At 38.8% G+C, this 27305-nt stretch overlaps 1 protein-coding gene and 1 pseudogene across 1 annotated transcript; both read left to right on the top strand.

The window, feature by feature from the left end:
- Nucleotides 1-1187: 1187 nt before the first annotated feature.
- Nucleotides 1188-8649, top strand: LOC115243749. The gene is made up of 2 exons (XM_029820945.1): nucleotides 1188-1276; nucleotides 5843-8649. Exon 2 carries the CDS (start codon nucleotides 6599-6601, stop codon nucleotides 8003-8005), a length of 1407 nt encoding a protein of 468 aa, XP_029676805.1. The 5' UTR covers nucleotides 1188-1276; nucleotides 5843-6598; the 3' UTR covers nucleotides 8006-8649.
- Nucleotides 8650-8720: 71 nt separating this feature from the next.
- On the top strand, nucleotides 8721-15857 carry LOC115243748 (annotated as a pseudogene).
- The last annotated feature ends 11448 nt before the right edge of the window (nucleotides 15858-27305 follow it).

The raw sequence follows: 27305 nt of genomic DNA, 5'->3' as shown, positions 1-27305 counted from the left end.
AATGAATAACACCCGGAATGAAAATCTGGGAACTTTTTTTTTGGCGGCGCTCTTTTATTTTCTTTTAAACTAATCTAACTACCTAGAAAGAAAAAGTTCTAAATTTTTCAACGGCGTTCCTTTTTGGAAAAAAGTGGGGATATGCGTTTAAATAAATTCTCCGCGTCGAAGTAAAAAAGGTAATTTCGAGTTTGACATCATCCGACGCGTAACGCGCGTCGTTCCACGAAAAAATAGTGATATCGTGTAGTTTGTGAGTGAGTGACAAAATGGCTGGACTCAAAGAGGTGTTAGGCAAGTGCATAATTATAGGTTCAAATTTGTCGCCTACGTTAAATAGTGGACGCTATTTATCAGCGTTATCGGACGAGTCGACGGAAATAAATTATTCAGTTTTTCGGGCATTTGCGTGTGCTAGTTCGAATACTATACTCGCTGTGCTATATACTCTCTAAATTTCTTAGAGCGAAAATGCACTCGAAAAATTGAGTGACTGGTCGAATCACTCGAGTTAGAGTGATTTTTCACTCATAGGAGTCAATTCTCCCACTTTTTATGTATACTCTATTTTATAGAGTGAATATTGTCACTCTATGTATTATAGAGTGAATATTTTTATTCGTGAAGAGTGAGTGAAGCGCACGTGAGACATGCATGAGTCCGCCTTTAACAAAAAAAAAAAAAACACTATCGTCTCGCTGTCTCTCGATCATTGTCTCGGTATCATTGTCGTTGCGCGTGTACTTGGTACGAGACATATCCGTGTCCTTTGATAAGAAAAGATTATACATATATATATACATATATAAACTATAATTGATATAGAAATGTCAATGTTTCTCCCAGAGATAAGTACTTATAAGAATTTATGTAATTCATTTACCGATTTAACGCGAATATGAAAAATGGTGTTTAGGCTAGATTGTATTTCTAGAATAAGTTATGTTATAAAAAGATCATGTATATAAATCGAGATCTCACAGCATGTACTTTGCTGTGTTATGTAGTTTCATCATAAATTCGACTTGCATATCGATCAACAAACAGCCATAATAAGAGGTAACTTATAATGACTTGTAGCTCGTTGATTCGACAAATGCGAACTACGCGTCGTGAGATCTCGGTTATAGTTATGTGTTTATTGAAATATTTAATATTGAAATATATTGAAATATTTAAATTTTTCTTCATTAGGAGACTCTAAATAGCACAGAAAACTTAAAACAGTTTTTATTAAGCAGTGGAATTTCGGAAGATGCCGTCAACATTCTAAAAGGTAAGATTTCAATTTATAAAAAAGACAACATATACACACGCACATTATACCGTTAATCCTTAAAGCATTAAAAAATGCATTAAAAAGAATAAAAATTTTGTGTATAATAAAAATATATTTAAAAATGGAAATTAAATTGTATAAGAAAAAAATTTATTCTGTGAGCGATATTTATATATACTCCGTCCAGCGAGAGAATGATCTCGGGTCGGACAAAAACTCGTCCGTTTCGCGCAGGTCTCCACCCATAGAAGCCGTATCTACGTATACGATATTGAGTACCTCGCTATGTTCTCCCCACTTTGCCCGCCTATGCGCAGGCCGAGGTCATTCTCTCGCTGGACGGAGTATAGTCCAGTCTTATTATATTTAATATTGTGTAAAGTTTATGTTAAGATGCTTTTAAGGTTATTTTATTATAGTAATTTAAGATAAACTTGAAACGATTTAAATATAATATAAGATGTGACTATAAACATGTCGGATACAAAAGTTTTGATGGATTTTGTGATAGAAAAATAGACCAAGTATAATTTTATTAAAAACGACTTATTCATTTTACTAAGTCAGTGCTCGGATTTAGTTGCACATTTCGGCCCGATTCCGTGGCTCACGCCTATTGCCCCCACTCACCGCTCGTACGTTAGCGACGAGTCGCCAGATACGCGTAACTAAGGAGCGCGATGTTTTGTCTCAGAAGCGTCCGTATATAAGAATGCCCAAATATAATAATAAGACAATATTTTTCTATAAATAAAAGTTTTTCTTCAATATTTTATATCAATGAAATATAAAATATTGAGATGCCGTCAACATTCTAAAAGGTAAGATTTCAATTTATAAAAAAGACAACATATACACACGCACATTATACCGTTAATCCTTAAAGCATTAAAAAATGCATTAAAAAAAAAATTTTGTTATTACTCGTCGGTTAGAATGAATAAATCATTCTTAATAAAATTACTTGGTCCATTTTTCTATATCATGAAATTCATCAAAATTTGTGCACTCACTCAATATAACGTATGTTTAGTGAAAATTTAATATATTAATAGTTTCAATATTTACTTTAATAAGTATTTAGAGTAACATTATAATAAAAATAAGATTATATAGCTCACATCCACACAAAAAGATTAGAATATGATTCGTTAGAATACAATTTATAATTAATATGTTTGTAACGATGCATTCCCCCATCGTTACTAGACCGTACCCGGCCGCCGATCCGCCGGAAGTCCGCCGCCCGACGAACACCGGTCGGGCAAATGCGGAGGCGCTGAGCGCCCATTTTTAAATAACATCAGAAACGCGTAAACATATAACCGCCGTTAGGCGCGCGAAAACATCGAGAGCCGACGACGCGCTCGGGTAACCGCCCGACCGTTACCGAAAATACCCGAGTCGCGCGCGCCGGTTCAACGATAAACCAGATACCGTTAGAACAATAGGCGAATTACGCAGACGCGCGCGCAGAAACCCGGTATAAATAGAGCGCGTTTCTGAACATCAGAACCAGATCTTCCGCACCGCCAGAGTCCGTAAGACGCCTGGAAACCGCCTAGATCCTAGAACGCTCAGAGAGAAAGAAAACGGGGTTGGGAGTACTCAGCCTCCGCCGAGAGTTTGCGGCATCTCCGAGAGCGATCCGTCCGAAACCTTTAAAGAGAGGCAAACGGGAACGGGCGTACTCGTCCCCGTCGAGAGTACTCGACACCTCGAAACAATCCGACCACCTGCGTGCAACGGCGCTCATCTAGTGGTGGGGAGTTCCCTGCCACCGACGGGTGTTCTCGTCAGCCGTTGCACTTCTGCAATTCCACGGGGAAAGACCACCCTCCCGACGTAATACAGAACGCGTTATACGCGTTTATCGAAGACATCCGCGACCGCCATTACGACACCCGGACTCGCCATTGATACGGCGCGCTAAGTCCCGCGCCGGGAGATGATCCACATCCCTACCGCGACACCGACCGATAGCCGCCATCAATAAGTACGCGGCGAAGGACCGCCCACCGGGCCGACCGAAATTACCGCCCGATAGATAACGGCCGAAATCGCTGTCCGCGATCTATAATCGACATTCTATCGATCCGCCGAAATCGCACACCGCGCAACGCATCCGTGCGTTGCATCGAATGCACCGCCCCGATACGACCGCACCACGATCCGTTCAGCATTGTATACGCATGTATATCATATCTAAATTCAACCGATTATAAGCATTTATACATCGCACACCGCCGTATCGCCGTACGGGCGACCGCGTCACGCACACAGCGAATTACACCGACACGCACTCACACGATTGTATCACTCGCTCATACATAACGATCTTACATACGATACGCTGCGCTCACCTAATCATTGTTATACGTTTGCGAACTCACTCCCTCGTCACTCGTCTCGCACACATAATCATTTATTCACACACCTATACACGCTTACACACATAAAATACACACGCTGTACATATACACCACAACACGCAATAAATTATATTGTACCTAACATCACTTTCGTTCGTCTCTCGATACCCTTTCACGAGCCCCGGATCCCGACCGAGTTATCCGTCACCGCCTCGCGAAAGCGGCTTGTTACATTGGCGCCCGAACAGGGACCTGCTTCCAGTCCGTACCGAGACACGAACCCTACCTTAACGAGACGAGAGAATAGGGAGACTCGACAATGAAAAGGTGGATTTATAATCTACACAAAACAAAACTGGTGGAGGCCGCCGTCCGCCGGGGCGTGGACACGTCCGGAACGCTTGATGACATCCGCCGACGGATGTCCGAGTACGTCGAGGAGCACCCCGAAGAATTCGGGGCGCAGGGCGACGAACCCACGACCGCGGCCGATACACCCCCGCGGACCGCACCACCGACCCATACCGCGACCCCCGCGCCCCCCACTAGCTCCGAGGTATTGTGTCAGATGCGCAAATGGGGGTGTCATTTCGACGGACGCGACCCGTTCGACTTCCTCGAACGCTTAGAGGAGTTGAAGGCCGGACATCGATACCCCGAGACCTCGATGTTGCTGGGACTCCCTGAGTTACTGCGGGGAGATGCCCTACGGTGGTGCCGCAACACCCGCCATCGATGGCAGACCTGGGGGGACTTCGAACGCGCATTCCGCGCGCAATTCCTGCCCCGCCGATACCAGGCCGTCCTCCGCCGCGAGACCGCCGACCGCCGCCAACAACCGGGGGAGAAATTCAAGAAATATGTCGCAGATATACTCACGCTGATGCGACGGGCCGGCGGATTTACGCCGGAAGAAGAGTACGAGCGCGTCTATCAAAACATGCGACCGGAGATAAAGCGGCTCATCACGTATGATGAAGCCGGCGTCGTAGACGACCTTCAGGCACGAGCCACCGAGCTGGAAGAAATCGACGAACAGTGCGCGGCCGAACAGACGCACCGCCGGCCAGAAGCGTCGAAACCGATCATCGCCGCCGCCTACAACCGGGAGGAATGTTGTTGGCGATGCAAACAACGGGGTCATACACGTTTCAACTGCAAACGCCCGCCGCGAAAATTCTGTTCACGGTGCGGCAAAGACGGCGTGCTAACCCAGCAATGTCACCCACCGGCGGGAAACGACGAGCGGGGTATAAATAGAGCGCGTTTCTGAATATCGAGATCTGATCTTCCGCACCGCCAGAGTCTGTAAGACGCCTGGAAACCGCCTAGATCCTTAACCGCTCAGAGAGAGAGAGAAAACGGGGTTGGGAGTACTCAGCCTCCGCCGAGAGTTTGCGGCATCTCCGAGAGCGATCCTTCCGAAACCGATTAAAAAGAGGCAAACGGGAACGGGCGTACTCGTCCCCGTCAAGAGTTCTCGACACCTCGCAGAAATCCGACCACCTACGTGCAACGGCGATCTGCCAGTGGTGGGGAGTTCCCTACTATCGACGGGTGTTCTCGTCAGCCGTCGCACTCCTGCAATTCCACGGGGAAAGACCACCCTCCCGACGTAATACAGAACGCGCTATACGCGCTTATCGAAGCCGCACCACGATCCGTTCAGCATTGTACACGCATTTATATAATATCTATATATAAACGATTATAATCATTTATACATCGCACACCGCCGCATCGCCGTACGGGCGACCGCTTCACACACACCGCGATACACCGACACGCACTCACACGCTTGTATCATTCGCTCATACATAACGAGCTTACATTCGACACTCTGCGCCCAACTAATTATTGTTATACATTTGCGCGCTCACTCACTCGTCAAACGTCTCACACGCACACATATACACACGCCCACTCGCACACTTCGTTTATACACATACACGCACACTGTACAAACACACATTACCACGCAATAAATTATATTTTCTTAAACACTACTTTCGTTCGTATCTCGATACCCTCTTTCACGAGCCCCGGATCCCGACCGAGTTATCCGTCATCGCCTCGCAAAAGCGGTTTATTACATGTTTATTATATATACACAATTACATGCTATAACGTTACAGTTATAATTTCAATTTTATTTTTATTTTCTCACGTGCAATTTTTATTTGTATTTCAGATACCCGAAACAGAGTGGATTAAAAAGTGATCCGTTTTTGTAAAAATACATTCACATATTACTTCTGATTTGCTTTTATTTTTAAATTTAAAATATAACTTTCAATATTATAACAAACACAATGACTTTACTTAAATGTTTTAAATGTGGAACGTTATCAACCACAATTAGGCAATTTTCTTTACATTTTTGTCGTCATCATGCTATTATAGTTAGCAGATCTTACTCATCAGGGTTTTATTGTAAACAAGAAAATTGTGATAAACATTTTTTAAGATTTGATTCTTTACTTCGTCACATTAAAAAATGGCATGTTGTCTGTGATGAGATATGCTATTCAGATATCCACTCATTCATGAAATCTAATAATCCCAATACTTCAGAAAAGATAGAAATACAATTCTCAAAAGAAGAAATACATGAAAATAAAGATTATGATAGTATTAATTTTTAAGAATCATTAAAAGAATTTGATCTCTCCAAGAGTGCACGAAAATTTATTGCGAATTTAAGAATATTGTCCAATTTTACTGGTACAGCTATAGCTGCTATAACAAATGCAGCACAGTGCTTAGTTTCTGATATTTCTGATTTTATTCGTGAGGAAATGTTTAATTTTTGTAAAAAACAGAATACAAGCATAGAATCTTCTGATATTCAGGAACTATTAAATAAGTTAAATTTTGACAATTTATTTGAGAAAACTGATACCTTACAAGCTCAGATAAAAGTGGTCAAGAACACTTATCATTATATATGATAAACTCAGTTGAAATACTTCTTGGATTCAGAATGCAGCAATATTTTGATAGAAAAGAACAAATGTGGGTACAAAAAAAAATTTATGAGACTTTTCAGTATGTCCCAATTATTGAAATGTTGAAATTAATAATGTCTCACTCATCCATGCGGAATTATGTTCGTTCTGAACAAAACAGCTCAGATAATTTACTTGTAACTTTTAGAGATGGAATCAGTTATAAACAATATCCATTTTTTCTACGTTATCCAGACGCATTAAGAATTCAACTGTATTATGATGATGTAGTTGTTAATAATCCATTGGGCTCTAAAGTTTATCCTCACAAAATTGGAGCTTTTTATTTTGTAATTCAAAATTTGCCTCAATATATTAACTCTTCTTTGGGAGGAATTCATATTCTTAGTTTGTGTCATACTGCTGATATTCAAAAATATGGCATGAAAGCTATATTTAAACCATTTTTGCTGGATTTAAATAAACTTGAAAGTGACAATGGTGTAAATGTTATATATAATGGAACACATTTCGTATTAAGAGCAAGTATTGCTGCAGTTTGTGCTGATGGATTGGCCCCGCATCAGTTATTAGGATTTTTAAGTCCATCTGCTAAATATTTTTGTAGACTTTGTATGATCAATAGAGATGACTTCAAGAATAATAGAAATTTAAATGTTGTTTCTTTACGTACAAAGCAGCTACATGACAAACAATTAAAAGAAATAAATACTCAACAAACATTAAAAGAAATTGAAAATTCTAAAACAAAGTCAGGTATTCTAGAAGATAGTGCATTACATTCTTCTCGCTTTTTTCATTGTACAAATAATTTTGTCTTTGACCCTATGCACGATATTTTAGAAGGTATCGCACCAATGGAATTAAAATTGGTTTTGCACTATTATAGCACTTGTGATGATTATAATTTTAACATAGATATGTTCAACAACAGAATAAATTTATTTCGATATGGTTTACCAGAAAATAAAAATAAACCTTCCGTAAATTTTTCTTCAGCTTCTATTAAATATCAAAAGGATTACAAACTTTCACAAACTGCTGTGCAAACATGGTGTTTATTAAAAGTTTTTCCCTTCGTGGTTTCAGATTTAGTACCTGAAAATGATAAATATCTATCGTTAATTTTAATATTGAATAGAATAAACGAAATAGTATTTGCTCCAAAATTGACACGCTCTATTTTGCCATATTTATCAGAATTAATTGAGGAATACAATTGTTTATTCCGAGAATTATTTCCAGCTATAAGTCCAATTAATAAGCATCATCATTTAACTCACTACCCTCAGTGTATATCTTTTTCTGGTCCTTTACGTTGGCTAAATTGTTTACGATTTGAAGCAAAACATAATTTCTTAAAAAAATATGCATCTATTGTATGAAATTTTAAAAATATTACAAAAACATTAATTAATTATTGCCAGTTATCTCAATGCGCAGTTTGGGGTACTAATGAAGAGCCGAGAATCAAATTAAAATTTGTTAACGGATCTAAAGTTTATGTTGAAAATACTTATTGCTGGCAGCAATTATATCACATGAAATATCAGGCAAAGACAAAATTATTAAAGTTGATAAAGCAAAGGTTTACAGTACAGAATATCGAAAAGGTTTGTTTGTTGCTATCGACAATGGAGTACAAGAAAATAGTGAAATTACATTTGGTTGTATTCAAGAATTAATAATACTAAAAGATGATCAATTGTGGTTGTGGTGTGAAGAATGGCAGTATCTTGGTTATAATAAATCATTAAATGCTTACTATGTATATCCTAAATTAGATTCATATAGATTTGTAAACACTGATGAGTTATGTGATCTGAAACCATTTGCATTATGGACTGATTTTAAGACTAATTTGTCTTGTATTGTTCTGCATCATATATTATTATAAAAATGTTTTATGACTATATCTTGTATATAATCGCACTTTTTTAACTTTCATCTATATATCTATCTACATATATTAAAATTTTAATTCATTCATCTAAGTGTCTTGTACATATAGATATTCTGTTTTTTATTTAATCTACACTGTATAAGTTTGTTCAATATAAAATTATAAAATTATATTATAAATGATATGGGAGAGTTATGGAGATATCAAGATATGGAGATATGGAGACATCAGAGTAATCAGTACATGTCCGCTGTATTTATTATTACATTGTTTCTAATTTTTTAAACACATTTCTTTAAGTCAAATTCTATATTTTAGATGAAAGAGTTGATGGTTACGCTTTCATGGAGCTAACTGAACTTGATTTAAAAGAACTAAAAATTAAGACTGGCCCAAGGAAAAGAATATTAAATTTAATTAAGGCTTGCAGTAATCTGGTAAGAGCAAAGATTATTCTTATATACTTTATATTTAGTACAAGTTATCATACTTATGAATAAAAGCATTCACAGGAAATTTTACTTGACGAAGTAATAGTACAATCAAATACGCAGAATCAAGTATACAGCAATGAAAACGTACAAAATAAAGAAAATACTATTTTACCTACGACAGAAAATACTAATTCGTCTAGTTCTACATGCCAAAAAGTGTTAGTTTCTTTTGAAAATGATAGCAAGGAGGTAAAATGATTATATTAAATATGTACATTTAATATTTATATTTGACATTCTATGATATATAATTGTTGTTTACAGACACATCGAGATTCAAATGATTTTGATATTAGATCCTGGATTAAAGAAAACGAGAAAGAATCTAAAAGAAATCCATCGCTTATCAATATTTTAGATTCAGGTATTATCCACCCCGTTCATAGACAAGAACTTATAAGAATTTGTTGCGCGGGATTAATAAAAATTAATAATAATAACTTGTAAGTAACGATATTCTTATTGATTTGTTGTATAAACATTATTTACGTAATATTATATTTAGATTTGATCATATTTATTTTTCTTGTTAAAGATATCCATCACATGGACTAAAAACCGAATTAGCGAGATAAATTATTACGCATTTCCGAAATTTCGATCAACTCTCTCTGAAAACGGCTACGTAAGCAAATTTTTTATTTTAAAATTGGAATACATAAATCTATTTTCTATTTTATGTTGGTTTTAGGAACATTTTTATGATAATAAAACAAATCAGGGTTTTATAGAGTACCGTTTAAAAACCATGAGAAAACATTTAAGTCCATCCAAAAAAAAGAGAGCTGTTTCTAAAGGATCGAAAATAAAAAAAACCAAGGATATTAAAAGATGTAAAACAAAATAACTATATGGAAGAAAATATATTTGCATTGAAGGTAAATATGAAAATATAATTACATACAATTAAAATGATGAAATAGTGTATTAGATCAGTAATTATCACTTGTCATAGGTTGCTGAGCTTGCATTAAAAACGCCGAATGAAACAAATAAAGATGATATATTTCGACTAAGTGATGAAACGAGATGTAATCGTCAAAGACAGGTGAAAGAATCTGATCAAGAATTGACATTGAGTGACATTTTAAAAATGTATCCACGTTTTAAGGATTATAATGGCGAATTGGTGAAATAGTTTTTTATTTATCTTTCTTAAGTCTTTAATATAAAAATGTTGTTTCTTATTATTAATGTTTTTTTATAGATTCACAGAGAATTTCTAGCCGAATTTCCAGATAACGATACATTTTTGGTACAATTTACAACTTTCTATGTGCCGAGAATTTTACAATATTGTTCTCTGAACGCACCAGATTTACTACTACATGTTAATGACATTGAAGGTAATAAAATAATTAAGAAAATCTACAAGATACTTTCTCTAAATATATATCTTAATAATCATTACTTTATTTGTACAGATAACATGAAAGCTTTGATTTTGTTACCATATCTAAGACCACTTAAGGTCAAATCCATATTTTTATCATGTGGCCCCCTCGAAACCATGCAACTTTTGTCTGAAACATTTTTTGATATCTCACTTCGTTTCCGAAAAATATGCCCGCGTCACTATAAATGTCGCACTCTGTATATATATATAAATATTTTAATCCAATAAAAAATATATTTTAATTTAAAGTTTTTATACACATATTTTAGGACGAAGAGATAGCAACAATAAAGAAGAAAAGGCACTTAGTGGGACATTCAATTTTATGTTCAAAATTAACAATCCCACATAAAAGTTTACTCATATTTAAAAATGTATGTATTTAATTGAATGTATATCATTTTATTCAGTAAAGTATTTTTATTCATGAATCACGGTAAAATATTAATTAATTAATATTCATACTTTTAGGCACAAGATAATTTATTTTTAAATGAATGTTCGCAAAATGAAAAGAACAAAAATGTGCAACCTTATTTAATATGTAGTAAGACTACTGAGGAAAGAAAAGGAAACTATTATATTAAGGCAGATGATCATCTGATGGAAATTGGAAGCAATGGCTTGCAAGCTTTTGATATTTTGTTGAAGCTACACTATTGTTTTGGCGTACATTTTTCTGCAGATTTGATTACTTTTTATAATTTTATCACTGGTTGTATACTACATTTAGTACAACCCAAAGCATGTTGTGTAGCAATTGATGTTACTCTCAAAAATTTATCCACAGAAAAAAGCATTAATTTACATGAGTAAGTAAATATATATTTATAAAATATATATATATAGAGGAAAAAAATATACTTAAATTTAATAACCTCCTCATGTGATTATATTTTATATCTTCATAAGAAATCTATATTTTATGATTCAAACTTAGTATATGTATAATAACTATAATAACAAATATTTTGATATTACGATAATAATGAATATAACGATACTAATTTCATATCTATATTTTATATGTTAATATATATAATCTTGCATATAATTTATAATATAATTTAATATAAATGTTTTTTCTCTTATAACTTGCATTATTATTCTAACCTTTTTCTCACGTATACCTTGTCTATTTTTTAAATAAAAATATTATTTTAGTTTCAGCTTCTGATCTCTCGTCCCAGTCATCTTGATAGATAACGTTAGAAGCAGGAAAATATATACTCCAAATTTCGAAATACATTAAAAGATAATGTCCATAAAATGATACTTGCAGGCTAGGTTATTTCGGCAATTATGTCGAGTTGTTACATATCGCGGGTGAGATAATAGAAATGCGCGTGCCATTTGACTACGAGGAGGAGGATGCAGACGGCCTTATAGCCTTCTTGCTATCAAATCATCGAGGAAACCGTTTAAATGGTAGGTAAAATGTTTTTATTTATGTTGTGCAAATGTAATGTAATCGAATACGCTAGACAGTGATTAATCTAAATTTTCAAAATCATAATTTGTAGATCGAAACACGTCTGCGATTGATGACCATGAGACTCCCTCTCAGCTTCGAAAACGTCCGGCTGAAGAAGAGCTCGAAACAGGACCTTCGAGTAAGTTTCGCATAAAAATAAAATAAAAATATTAATCTTTATACAAATTCTATATTCAATATTGATAAAATATTAAATTTTAGGAAGAGCACGTTCCGATGAAAACGACAGCGAAGCTGATATCATGACATCACCAGCTGAGATACAAAATTTTAAAAAGAATAAAAATAACGTAGATATTTTTAATTAAACTTTTCTTTTGCTTCGACAATGCAGAGAGGCGGTGGTGGTCAAAATGAAGAAGTGACTCCTGAAGAACGAGCAACGCAACTCCGTAATATTGAGGAAGCAACTGACGAGGATGAGAATGAAGAGGAAGTCGTCGGTGAAGAACGCTGTAATCCCTCGTCGGAGACAGAAGTTGGTGAAGAGGAGCCGGAGGAGGAAGAGGAGCAACAACATCATGAGGTCGGCAATATTAATTTTAATTACGTAGATTTATTGACGGAAAATATGCGGCAATTTAGGATAATCGGGAAATCGGGAGAGAAGTGAGTTTCGCGATACGACCGATACGTGAAGGTTCGAATATTTATCACGCATTAGAAAATGCGTTTCGTGAAATTCACGCGTATGCGTTAAATTTATGCGAACCGGGGGATTATGTGGGAATGTCTTTCCATTCGGTGAATTTATCTCAGGGCCCAGCAGGATTATCCTTTCGTCCGGCTAGAGACATGTCGTATGAGGATATTTGGAAACTCGTGAGTTCAATAGCGCAGAGTGCTGGGGGGCTCGATATCGCGGAACACTTTAACATTCGTGTTTTTAATGTCACGGTTCCTTCGAGTCGCGGACGTGTTAAATTAACAAACGAAGACGTTGTGAAGCGCTCAATAGTAACAATAAATAATTCCGATAATTTATGTTTTCCGCGCGCTCTCGTAATAGCGCGAATTTACTGCGAACGCGGTAACTTACGTACGGGTGAGTTACATGAAAAATGGAATAATATAAGACACATGCAATCCCCGCTTCAACGTGAGTTCGCATTACAATTAACTAGGAACGCTGGTGTTACGATAACTGGAGAGGGCTGTGGAATTCCGGAAATCGAGCGCTTTCAACGATATCTCGCAGTTGATAATATCGCGATTGTAGTTTATAATTACAATACTTTCGGGCGCGGTGAGAAACCGATGTACGATAGAATCGCGCTACTTGCTTCTCTCGATCGTGAACCCTCGTTACGCTTAAATATAATGTATTATGAGCGTTTACGTCATTATAACCCTATTGTAAATTTAAATGCCGCCGCGGGTTGTAGGAATTATTGCGAGCCATGTAATATAGGTTATCGGAACGATAAAACAGGTCATCGCTGTCCAAATAAATGCCCGCGATGTTTCACTGTCGTGTAAGCAGTCCGGAAGTATAAAATGCAACGTGTGTAATCGTGCATTTTTCGGTAAGGAGTGTTTCGAGCGTCATCGCAGCGTAAAATCGTACGATGGTAAATCATCTGAAAGTATCTGCAACGTCGTGCGATTTTGCGACGGATGCGGTCGCATCGTTAAATTTGGTGCGAGACACGAATGCGGTGTTTCTTACTGCAAATTATGCCGTTCACCAAAGCCTGAGAATCATTTGTGCTACATGCAGCCTCTTCGACGTGATAATGGTTCCTCTACCAAACCGTCGTTTTCATCATCGGCAATGGCTCCAGCGATGACAGTTATGCGAAGCACAGAGGAGAGCACTGAATTTGACAATAAAATGGCAAACGAGCGTGCATGCGCGAGCAAGAAAGAGCGTGTAGCATTCGTATTTTACGATTTTGAAACGCGACAAGACGAGTCACTCGAAGGTACGTCGACCGTAAAAAAAATACGTTCCCACTCTTTGCGTGGCGCAACAAATTTGCGAAGTGTGCGCGGAAGAAAATAATTTGTCCGCGAGGTGTCAATGGTGCGGGGTGCGAGAGTTCGTATTTCGACATGATCCTGTGAAACAATTTGTCGATTTTGCAACGCGTACGACAAAATACTTCAAGCAGATCTTTTGCATAGCGCATAATGTGAAACCGTTCGACGCGCAATTTATTTTAAAGTATATTGTTGAAAATCGTAATAACTTAGAACCTAAATTAATATTAAACGGTACAAAGATCGTGGTGTTAACGATAGGACATACGAAATTCATCGACAGTGTTAATTATATGCCGATGCGCTTATCCGAATTACCGAAGGCTTTCGGGTTACAGGATACGTCGGATAAAGGCATTTTTCCGCATTTGTTTAACACTGTCGAAAATCAGTCATATATCGGCCCCTTGCCTGACACGCATTATTATTCTCCGGAGACAATGAAATCAGAAGAGCGCGAACGCTTTCTTGTATGGCATGCTGATATGCGACAAAAAAACACCGTGTTCGATTTCCAACGTGAGATCATTCGCTATTGTCGTACCAACGTTGATATTCTTCGAGAAGCATGTATGGCATTCAGAAAAATTTTTATTGATCGTGGAAATGTATGTCCGTTCGAGGAATGCACGATAATTGCTTCGACGTGCATGACTGTTTTTCGGAAAAATTTTTTGCGACAAAATACGATAGGCGTCATTCCAACTGGCGGATACAGAAAAGCAACCAATCATTCCCGTAAAGCTCTGCAGTAGTTGATATGGAAAGAACGTGAGCTCGGACATTTTATAAACCACGCAGGGCGCGCGCGCGAATATCGTACAATCGACGGCACGCTCGTCGATGGATATTACGAAACGCCTGATACAGAGACGCCTCAACGTCATGTGCTACAATTTCACGGATGTTTTTGGCACGGATGCCCGTCTTGCTTTCCTATGAATCGCGATAGACCACTTTCTACATCGGATTGCAAGGATACGATTGACTCACGTTACGAGCGAACTCTCGCAATCTCGTGGAGACTTCGGCAACGGAAATACTTTGTGATAGAAAAGTGGGAGTGCTCTTTCGATCGCGATATGCGAGATAATCGCGAAATGCGTGAATATCTCGAGAACCATCCAATAGTGGAAACGCCTCCGCTCGATCCGCGCGATGCATTTTTCGGTGGACGCACGGGGAATATTGTGATGCGCTATGAGGTTACAGGTATGGAAAAAATACAATACGTGGACGTATGCTCTTTGTACCCGTATGTTTTGAAGACAGGTGCTTTCCCGATCGGTCATCCTGATATTTATGTCGGCGAGGAATGTTCCGCATTAATCGGGAGGGCATCAAATTATAATTTTAATACGATCGAAGGTCTCATACGGTGCAAAGTACTTCCACCGCATGATTTATTTCATTCTGTACTCCCATATCGCACGCAGGGAAAATTGCTTTTTGCATTATGTCGCAGTTGCTGTAAAACATTGTCACAATCGGCCTGTACGCATAACAATGCTAAGGAACGCGAACTCGAGGGTACGTGGGTGTCCTGCGAATTACACAAGGCCGTCGAAAAGGGTTATCTCGTGACGGCTGTAAGTGAGATTTGGCAATATAAAGTTAGTCAATTCGATCATACGACCCGTCAAGGTGGATTGTTCGCCGAGTATATAAATACATTTTTGCAACTTAAACAAGAAGCCAGCGGGTGGCCGAGCGAATGCGGGGAGACGATGCTAAAGAAAGATATCTGCGAGAGTATGAAAAAACCGAAGGTATCGTTCTTGATAAACGTAACGCCGCGCGGAATCCCGGTTTACGTTCTGTCGCGAAACTGTGCTTAAATTCTTTTTGGGGCAAATTTGGTCAGCGGTCAAATTTACCTAATACCGAGGTAGTGAGAACGCCGCAACGTTTTATAGCATTGCTGACAAGTGCCGAGCATGAAATAACCGACCGATATTACCCGTAAACGATGAGGTAATATATGTTTCATGGCGATTGCGATAAGAAGCTGTTGTTTCCTCCCCGCTGACTAATGTCGTGATAGCGGCGTATACGACGGCCCAAGCTCGTTTAACGTTATATTCTTATTTAGAGCGATTAGATCGTCGCGTTTTGTATTATGATACGGATTCATGTATTTACGTGAGCAGCGATGACCCGAACGAGTATAAACCACGTACGGGAAATTTTCTAGGCGATATGACCGATGAACTCGAGAGCTACGGGAGCGGCAGCTATATCGAGGCGTTCGTGTCCGGTGGTCCGAAATTTTATGCATATGTTGTACGCGCACCAGACGGTCAAACGCACGAGTCATGTAAAGTTAAAAGCATAACCCTAAATTACGAAAATTCGTGTACAATATCGATTATTATCTTCACAATATATGATATATAGCAGCGAATTTGCATATTTTCCGTCACATAAGAAGTTTTGTACATTGCAGAATTATTATTTACATTTAAATATAAGTATAATATTTAATAAAAATTTTTTATTTTAAATCGCTTATATAAAAACATTTACTATTTTCCTATCCTTTCTCCCCTTGTCTAAGTGACGTCATACACTTCTAAAACCATCGTAATCGCTACCTGCACAGGCTTGCTTTTTACGACCCCTTCTGTTCTCGTGACGTCTCCATCCTCGGCGTCCGCCATCTTGCCGATTCTTACACATGTGTTATTTTGCCGCGTTTTTCCCTCTCACTCAAAAACAATGCTCCTCATCCAATCAAACTGCAGCCACTATAGGGAAGCCAATCAGAGCGCAGGGTCCCCTATGCCTGTGGACTACTCTCTACAAATAATACATCTAATCCTTATTCTAATAAGATTTCAGCTAGCCCAGAATACTAGGACCCTGTCTGGAAATGTGGACGACCCAGGTTCGAACCCCGAGTATTTCCACTCGCCCCAGAAAAAAATAAAAAAATAAAAAATAAATAAATAAAAAATTGTCTCGAAAACGTTCACGTGTCCTCTCCCCCTTTTTAAAATAATTAAAATTATCTCGTAGACGTCCACGCATCCCCTCCCCCTTTTTTAAAATAATTAAAATTGTCTCGTAGACGTCCACGCATCCCCTCCCCCTTTTTAAAATAATTAAAATTGTCTCGTAGACATCCGCGAGTCCTCTCTTTTTTCCATAGGCACCTGTGATGGGTGTGGCCAAACAGACACACAGCAGGGGGTCGGGGCCAGGGGTGGGGGTTTGTTGTGTCTAGCTATAGTGGCCCCTATACTACTAACGAGAATTAATGAACACCGTAATCACATACGACGAAACACATCGGCTCATTCCGTTATTACGGATCATAGATTACATTTTAATCGTGATTTCAAATGGAACGATGTTAGAATATTAGATTTAGAACCATATTATAATAAACGCTTGATATCGGAAATGCTTTTCATTAAAAGACAAGATAATAGTTTAAATTTGCAAACGTATACTGAGTGCTTACATGAGGCGTATGTCAACGCGATAAACAGGCTCCCGAAAGTTTGACTTGCGTTTCCTAATGTTTATATACAATGCCCTAGACACAACACAGACATTATATATACATATTTATATTCGTTCGCTTTTTAAATTGGTTTAAATCTAGTACTGGTGACATTGCGTCTACTGTGCACATGTTACACATAGTTCCGGTCTTTTATGTTTTATCTTTAAATTTGTGTGTACACATGCGTTTTATTATTTATTAATTTTAAATGTTTCACAATTGTGACAATGCGACATTCAGCAATGTTTCGGATTAATCTATCTCTATGTAAGTCTTTACTTTTGAAATGTCTCTGTTAGACGTGTGTCTCTATCTAAACATTTTTTTTGTTCGGATATGCATGATCCTTTTCACGACATACGTTATGGAGATAGTGTCTTGACTGATTATGGTTCTGATGTATACGGTTTTCGCTTGTGTGCGTATCCCCTCCACTACGGTTGCGTGTTGCTAGCGTGGATAATCTGGCTACACTGATTCTGATTTGCATCTCTACTGTTTGTGAGCAATGGAGAGACAGCTTGTGGATGACGTATACTCAGTTTAATTCTCATCTTTTTGACTTCCGTTTAATTTTAACATGCTTGACATGCCCTGCATTTTACTGTATGTTTACACTTATTTAAAGCGTTTCCGTGCGTTATAGACCGTCATGATAGTTAGACCGTTTTGATAGTTCTTATTTATTTATATTTTCGCGCTCAGGAGGGTCCAAAAAAGGGACCGAAACATTCGTGAATGGTTTTGTAAAGTTAATAAACAAATTTTGCACTTTTTTACCGTGCTGGTTCCTTTGCCTATTTTGTCTTTAATTATATTTTCCACTTGGAACATTTATTATTTATATTATTTAAAAAAAAAGATGATATAAATAAGTTATTTTTTTATATTAAAGTAACAGAGTAAATTATCGCATCTTGTATAATTATACAAGATCGCATCTTGTATAATTTTCCACTTTTGCATTATTTATTATTGCAATTCATTGTAAATAAAGAGACGACAACGATAGAATTACTTTGATAGATTGATGATCAGATGTATCTGATCATGGATTTTTAATTCGTTCTGCTGAGGTTAGTTTTCTTTGAGATAGCCTATTTCAACAAACTGTGAATAAAGGAAGATTTAGGATTTGCAAAGTACCTAAAATAATTATTTTATAATAGTACACACCGCGCGTCGAACGTACAACAATTAATATATTATATACGTTAGAACGGATCTAAAATTGTTAATTGTACAATAAAAGAAACATATAGAGATAATTATTTACCAAATACTGTTTAAGGGGTAACACCTATGTAGCGGCCTGTTTTCAACACCTAATTTTGATAATTTTTTGGGAGAAGAGAAAAGAATTAATCGAAAATTCATTTACGTAGGTTTATTACATGTCTTGAGGAATACAAATTAATTTTTTCATGTGATTAATACACAAAATGGCGGCTGTAGCGACTTCAGAACGCAGGGCCTTTTTTTGAAAAGCGCTCCGCGGCCGGATAAATAAAGACCGCAAATCTTGATCTGGAACAAAAACCCAAAATTTTTCTTAATTTACATACCAAAAGCTAAAGAAAAGCGTAGAGGATTTCATAAATATTGATTTTTGTGAAAATGGCATGCATTTGAAAAAAAAGTTTTATTTTTCGCCAAAAAAATTCATTGAAAATTGTTTATAAAATAAAAAATTTTCGCAAAATCCCTACGCTTTTCTCTAGCTTTTGGTATGTAAATTAAGAAAAATTTTGGGTTTTTGTTCCAGATCTAGATTTGCGGTCTTTATTTATCCAACCGCTTAAAAAAAAAGGCCCTGCGTTCTCGAGTCGCTACAGCCGCCATCTTGTGTATTAATCACATGAAAAAATTAATCTGTATTCCTCAAGACATGTGTAATAAACCCACGTAAATGAATTTTCGAATAATTCATTTCTCTTCCCCCCAAAAATTCTCAAAATTAGGTGTTGAAAACAGACCGCTACATAGGTGTTACCCCTTAAGATATATTTACATACAAGTAATAATAACTATTATAATTATTTTTAAACAATAATATACCTTTAGTGGAAACACATTCACGTATATCGGAATGTTTAGAAATTATAGCTTCTGCAGTGGTGGGTTCGAATAAGTCGAAATCTTCATATAATTCAAATATATTTCCACGCCAGTTATACGAAAAATTATCTAAAATTATATTATATAATATAACACAATACCTAGTGAAAGATAAAAGTAAAAAAATAAATATACTTTTAATCTAAAGAAATGGTCTACTATAACTATGTGTAATTTTTTACAACATGGAAAATGAAGTAGAGAGACTAAAAGAGAGTTCGTTTTTACAAAGATCTAAATAAATCTAAATCAATCAAGACCAATACAAAACAGTGCAAATGTTCTGACATTAACATTCGCCAATTATCTTTAAAAATTTGATATTTGAAATGACCAATAAATATTACAAGAGTATAAAAATATAACATGTAATACATATAATATATTTCTACAAGTATTTGTATGTACATGTCAATATGTATTGGTCTTAAAAGTTTATACTCGTTTAAGTAAGTGAAATTACTATATTTTGAGTTTGTCCTTTATAGCTGCATGACCTGCATTGTTTTACATTCTTTCACTTTTCCTTTATCATCAGTATTCAGTCCTTAAATAAGGTTTTTTTCTATGTTACATTTCTTTTTCTTTAGCCTGTAGATATCCACTCCTGGACATAGGTCTCTTCCATTTCCTTCCACGTCATCCTCTCCTGGATGGTCTGCATCCACCTCTTCCCCGCGTGGCGTTGGATGTCATCTCGCCATCTCGCCTGTGGTCGGCCAACGCTTCTCTTGGACTCTCTTGATCTCCATTGCATCAGGGCCTTGGTTCATTTGACGTTGCTTCTCGCAACATGTCCCGCCCACTGTCACTTGGGAGCGTCCCGTTTGACTACGTTGATATTGACCACGGTCCCGATTGACCACGTTGAGATTGACCACGTTGCGATTGACCACGTTGCGATTGACCACGTTGATATTCACCACAGTCCCGATTGACCACAGTCCCGATTGACCACGTTGATATTTACCACGGTTCCGATTGACCACGGTCCCCATTGACCACGGTTCAAATTGACTACGGACCCGATTGACCACATTGATATTGACCACGGTCCCGATCGGGACCGTGGTCAATCGGGACCGTGGTCAATCGGGACCGTGGTCAATCGGGACCGTGGTCAATCGGGACCGTGGTCAATCGGGACCGTGGTCAATCGGGACCGTGGTCAATCGGGACCGTGGTCAATCGGGACCGTGGTCAATCGGGACCGTGGTCAATCGGGACCGTGGTCAATCGGGACCGTGGTCAATCGGGACCGTGGTCAATCGGGACCGTGGTCAATCGGGACCGTGGTCAATCGGGACCGTGGTCAATCGGGACCGTGGTCAATCGGGACCGTGGTCAATCGGGACCGTGGTCAATCGGGACCGTGGTCAATCGGGACCGTGGTCAATCGGGACCGTGGTCAATCGGGACCGTGGTCAATCGGGACCGTGGTCAATCGGGACCGTGGTCAATCGGGACCGTGGTCAATCGGGACCGTGGTCAATCGGGACCGTGGTCAATCGGGACCGTGGTCAATCGGGACCGTGGTCAATCGGGACCGTGGTCAATCGGGACCGTGGTCAATCGGGACCGTGGTCAATCGGGACCGTGGTCAATCGGGACCGTGGTCAATCGGGACCGTGGTCAATCGGGACCGTGGTCAATCGGGACCGTGGTCAATCGGGACCGTGGTCAATCGGGACCGTGGTCAATCGGGACCGTGGTCAATCGGGACCGTGGTCAATCGGGACCGTGGTCAATCGGGACCGTGGTCAATCGGGACCGTGGTCAATCGGGACCGTGGTCAATCGGGACCGTGGTCAATCGGGACCGTGGTCAATCGGGACCGTGGTCAATCGGGACCGTGGTCAATCGGGACCGTGGTCAATCGGGACCGTGGTCAATCGGGACCGTGGTCAATCGGGACCGTGGTCAATCGGGACCGTGGTCAATCGGGACCGTGGTCAATCGGGACCGTGGTCAATCGGGACCGTGGTCAATCGGGACCGTGGTCAATCGGGACCGTGGTCAATCGGGACCGTGGTCAATCGGGACCGTGGTCAATCGGGACCGTGGTCAATCGGGACCGTGGTCAATCGGGACCGTGGTCAATCGGGACCGTGGTCAATATCAACGTGGTCAATCGCAACATGGTCAATCTCAACGTGGTTAATCGGGACCGTGGTCAATATTAACGTGGTCAAACGGATACCACTCCTGTCACTTTTGTCTAGCCACTCGTTCAACCACGTCGGCAACTCCTGTTCTTCTCCTTATTTCCTCGTTTCGGATTTTATCCCTCAAGTCAGTGCTCGGATTTAGTTGCACATTTCGGCCCGATTCCGTGGCTCGTGCCTATTGCCCCCCCCCCAATTACCGCTCGTGCGTTAGCAACGGATACGCGTAACTAAGGAGCGCGACGTTTTGTCTCAGGAGCGTCCGTATATAAGAATGCCCAAATATAATAATAAGACAATACTTTTTTATAATTAAAAGTTTTTCTTCAATATTTTATATCAATGAAATATAAAATATTGAAGAAAAACTTTTATTTATAGAAAAGTATTGTCTTATTATTATATTTGGGCATTCTTATATACGGACGCTCCTGAGACAAAACATGGCGCTCTTTAGTTACGCGTATCTGGCGACTCGTCGCTAACGTACGAGCGGTGAGTGGGGGGCAATAGGCGTGAGCCACGGAATTGGGCCGAAATGTGCAACTAAATCCGAGCACTGCCTCAAGTTGATTTTCAATATTGCTCGCTCCATTGCTCTCTGATAGATTCGGAGTTGGTTTGCGCTGTTCACTGTGAGAGTGACTGTTTCAAGCCCATACGTTGCGACGGGTAATATGCACGTGTCATAAACTTTTCGTTTGAGGTTAATTGGGATTTTCGGTTCTCGGAGGATATAGTTAAGTCTACCAAATGCCGCCCACGTCAGGCCGATCCTTCTGGTGATCTCAGCCGTCTGGTTATTTTTTCCTAGCTTGATGTTGTGTCCCAGATACACGTACTCTTCAACTACCTCGAGGGTGTGATTATCGATAGTGACGAGTATATTGGTAGGGCTCATGATTTTCGTCTTCTGGAGGTTCATTCTTAAACTAACTGCTCGGGAAGCCTCCCTGAATTCTTGTAGCATCATTGCGAGCTCGTCTGTGTCACTGCTGAAGAGGACGATGTCATCCGCAAAACGGAAGAGGTTTCCCATCGACATTGATGTCTTTCTGATCCCATGTTAGCCTCCCGAACACATCCTCTAGCGCCAGGGTGAAAAGTTTGAGTGAACTCGTATCACCCTGTCTCACGCCCGTTCGGATAGGGACTCTTCCAGTGACCCAATCTTCTTGCATTTTGACATGCAAAGTGGCCCGCTCGTAGATGACTTAGAATATCTTGAGTCAATTACGTGCTTTGTCCATCGCTTTGAGCACTGCCCATTGAATCGAAAGCTTTATGGCAATCTATAAAGGCCAGATGTAGTGGGACATTACACTCGGTGCATTTTCCGATAAGTGTGCGCACCATTTGGATATGGTCAGTCGTGCTGTACCCCTTCTGAATCCCGCCTGTTTGATGGGTTGGTAGAAATCGAGTCTCTGGCTCAGGCGATTAGTTATTATTTTGGTCAGCAGCTTATAGAGGATTGAGAGTAGACTGATAGGTCTATAATTTTCCATGTTCGTACAGTCGCCCTTCTTGAGGAGCAGGATAACCTCTGCGTTCTGCCACGAGTCAGGAACTCTTTCCTCCAGACACCTGTTCAGCAACACTAGGAGTTCTTTTTCCAATGCTTTCCCTCCGACCTTAAGCATCTCGCCAGTTATGAGTCTTCTCCTAGTGCTCTGTTGTTTCTTAGTTGTTTCAACGCGGCCTCCAATTCTGATTTGTCAATGGTTGGCAAATCCTCGGATCCCACATTCAGGACCATCTGTCTCGGTCGTTCTTGCTGGTTCGGATTTGGAACTGACTGGCTGTAGAGTCTTCGATAGAAATTTTCGATGACCTCCGCGATTCTGTCCTTCTCTGTTACAACCTCTCCAAACTCGTTCTTCATCTTATGGATTACTACTTTCCCTTTTGACAATTTGGAACGTAGGACTTTCATGTTCATGTTATTTTCAATGGCTTCCTTAATTGTGTGTTGTAAGCTCTTTTATCTTTTCTAATCGCTTTCCCCACGGTCTTGTTCAGTTCTTTATATCTTGGTGAGTCCCTGTTCGTTCTTCTTCTTTCCTCAATTTGTCTCTCAGTATCTGGATTAACATGAGTTTCGGGTTTTTAGGCCTCTGAAGTGAGCACACTTCTCTCACGGTAAATCGGATGCTACTCGTAATTTTTGTTGACAGCGCATTCAGTTATAGTTCTTGTAGCTTTTCGGTTGATTGTAGTTTCTGTTCGAGTTGGCCCTTGTACTCTTCTTCTTTCCCTCTTAGCACTACTAATGTTGGCCTGACCGTCTTATCCATAAGACGTTTCCTCTCGAGCTGAGTATCTACTAAGATCTTTTTCTCTCTCCAATCTATGGTCGCTGCCAGTGTCAAAATGATTTAGGGTTGACATCCGTACAAATGCGCTTATCTGTGGCTAGTACATAGTCTATTTCGTTTTTGACAGTGTTATCTGGGCTTCTCCATGTCCACTTTCTTTTGGCATGTTTTTTGAAGAAGATGTTTAAACAGAAGATTTTCTCTTTGCTAAGGAAATCCGTCACTTGTCCTTGTGGATTTCTCATGCTCAGACCAAAGGCACCGATGTAAGGTGAATCCGCCGGGGTCCTTGATCCAATTATCGCATTAAAGTCACCAGTTATAATGGTATACTTGGTCCGCAATCTTTGCTGCTGTCAGGTCTTCGTAAAATTGTTCGATGTCTTCAACCGCCGAGGTAGAAGTTGGTGCGTACGCCTGTATTATTTGCATGCTGCATTTGTTATTAAACTTTAGTACTACATAAATTATCCTGTCCGATATAGCCCTGGTTTTGGTAACGAGGTGTTTTATTTTGTTGTGAATTAGCAGAGCCACGCCGCCAGTGTGTGAATTTATGTCAGAGTTCCTTTGAAGGAGCAGATGTCCAGATTTCATGATCGTGACCGCTCTAGTTTCGCCTAGTTTCGCTTATTCCGAAAACGTCCCACTTGACGTTTTTTAGTTCATTCTCGAGGTTGACAAGATGTTCCTCAAGTCTCATCATGCGAATGTTATACGACGCAATTTAGAGTGTCCTCTCGGTATGCTTACGTTTCGTACTCAATTTTTGTCTATTAGTCGAGATTGTGCCTCCTCCAGAATCCATGAGGCAGACTGATATGTCAGTGCGAGATTTCGAGCTTCCAGCTCTATTCGCCTGGGCTAGTTCTGTTTTCGAGTTCGACATTTTATGATATTAGAAGGTTTTGTCATTGAAACGCCATGCTTGCCAGGCGTGTTGGCGAATACCTATCGGTCCGCGGGAGCTATTTTATTTCACTCCTACTCTTCAAGCAAGCTTGACGAGCGTTCCCCCCTCCGCCACCCGGGGGACGCGCCCTTAGGGGGTTACAAGTTCCCCCCAAGGCTATGTTGCATTGGCTGCAAAAATTCAAAAAGCGTATATATATATTGAAGCGTGAGAAGCGTACACGAGATACTCACGTTTTAATTATATATTCACGTTATATGTAGTTTTTTAAATAGTGCGATCAATTAAGAGACAGAGCACAGATCTATAGATATCTATTTTATTTTAAACGCAGACCGAACAACTCAATGCGTTATGAAAAATAAACTTCTTGTCTAACCTTAATTGAGATTTCCAACGTCATCCTGGGCACTTCTGTCTGATACATTTATTAACGTTGATATATGTAATCGACTAGAAGTATTTGCTGAGCTATTAGTTTGTTTAGCAACAGAATTTGTTGCCTGATTTATCACAGGTTTAACAAAACTTTCATCAGATGAATTGTTTGATGGTACGTAAAATGGATCCTCATCATAAATATGTTTTTATATTTTAATAATATATTGAATAAAGTTTTATGATTTCTTCTCTTAATATATAGGATGGTGAAAAAATCCCGGACCCCTGAAATATCTCGGAAGAAGTGAGATATAGAAAAAAAGTTAAAGTTAGATATAAAAGTAATAGGGTTCAAAGTGGGGACTTGATGGTGATCTTGACCTTGATCTTGGAGTCAAATTTAAAGGTCATTTCAAGATCAACTTTATTTTTTTTAATGAAACCCCTTGAGATTTCCAACGTCATCCTGGGCACTTCTGTCTGATACATTTATTAACGTTGATATATGTAATCGACTAGAAGTATTTGCTGAGCTATTAGTTTGTTTAGCAACAGAATTTGTTGCCTGATTTATCACAGGTTTAACAAAACTTTCATCAGATGAATTGTTTGATGGTACGTAAAATGGATCCTCATCATAAATATGTTATGTATGTGCGCGCGTGCGTGCGTGCGTGCGTGCGTGCATGTGTGTGTTCAAAAACTTTGAGTTCTAGAGAAAAAGATCCACGTCGACTTGAGCTGTCTTCCAAAATTCACTGCCAGTACTGAAAGTCTATAATATACGTAACGTGAAGTATAGATTTCCAGTACTGACATACTTGCTTTATTTTAGTACGTAGTACGTACAGTCGGGTGCTATTTTGCATTCTATGAAGCAGTTGACCTTTCCAGCAAATATTTGAGAAATATTTACAAAATATTACTATAAATATTTATTTTTTATGAAACCCCTTATTTTTTATTGTATATTCTTATAACTCTTCTTGAGAGTAAAAGAAACAAATGTAAAAAAAAATACATTGTAAATAAGTACATACTTTTTCTTAAAAACAATTATTTTCTTTATACCAATTGATTCGTCTTATTATTCTATACATAAAAGTATTACGGTAAGATTATCGAAAACTAAATATTTTACGAGATATTTTATTTTTTATATCAAGAGATGTCAGATTAAGATATAAAATAACTTGTAAAATACCTTATTATAGTGTTTTGAAAAGCTCTCGAGATAAGCTACAAGAATATATAATGAAAAATAAGAGTTCCCATTTAAAAATTCCAAATTAACCTTGAAATGACCCCTAAATTTGATCCCTAAGTCAAGATGAAGGTTACCACCAAGTGCCCCAGTTTGAACCCTACTACCTCTGTATTTAAAATTTTTTTCTATATTTTACTCCTTTTGAGATATTTCAAGGATCCGGGACTTTTTCCCAATCCTGTGTATGTATATACAGGGTGTCTCACAACCTCCGTACAATATTTTAATAGCATATTTTAGAGGCAAAATGGAATAAAAAATCTTAATATAAAAATATCGAGACTACAATAGTTTTTGAGTTATAAGTGATCAAAGCTTGCCAATAATATTGCGTAGAATTTGCGCTCTCAGGTTCGTAACTACATTTACACACGTACTGATCTGTCATCGGTAAATGTTCAGATTAACTTACACCTCATGGATCATCTTCATTTTTACATATATTATAGAGGGCACATTCCTAAGTAACACGCACTTTTAATTTTGTGGCGCTCTTTTCTGGTTTCAGAGATATGTGATTTTGAATTATCATAATTTTCGCATTTATTTCTATGATCTTTTCACTATATCTTACTTGTATGTTTATGTTTTTTTGTTTACATTTGCGTCACTGTCAGTATATTCTCTGCGGTGTACATCTGTGCCAGCGTAAATGCTGGTAATCTGTCCACTAGATCCACCACGTGGTGACGGTGGAAGATCGTATTATTAATTGGGAGCAGAAGAGGGGGCTGCTTAGGC

This window comes from Formica exsecta, unplaced genomic scaffold, assembly GCF_003651465.1.
Source record: "Formica exsecta isolate Colony F162 unplaced genomic scaffold, ASM365146v1 scaffold729, whole genome shotgun sequence".
In the NCBI taxonomy this organism is placed as follows: domain Eukaryota; kingdom Metazoa; phylum Arthropoda; class Insecta; order Hymenoptera; family Formicidae; genus Formica; species Formica exsecta.
This window is presented reverse-complemented; position numbering and strand designations above follow the sequence as displayed.

Excerpts from the sequence above, each read along its gene's own strand:
- LOC115243749 (XM_029820945.1), top strand. The coding sequence starts at position 6,599 with ATGATAAACTCAGTTGAAATACTTCTTGGATTCAGAATGCAGCAATAT.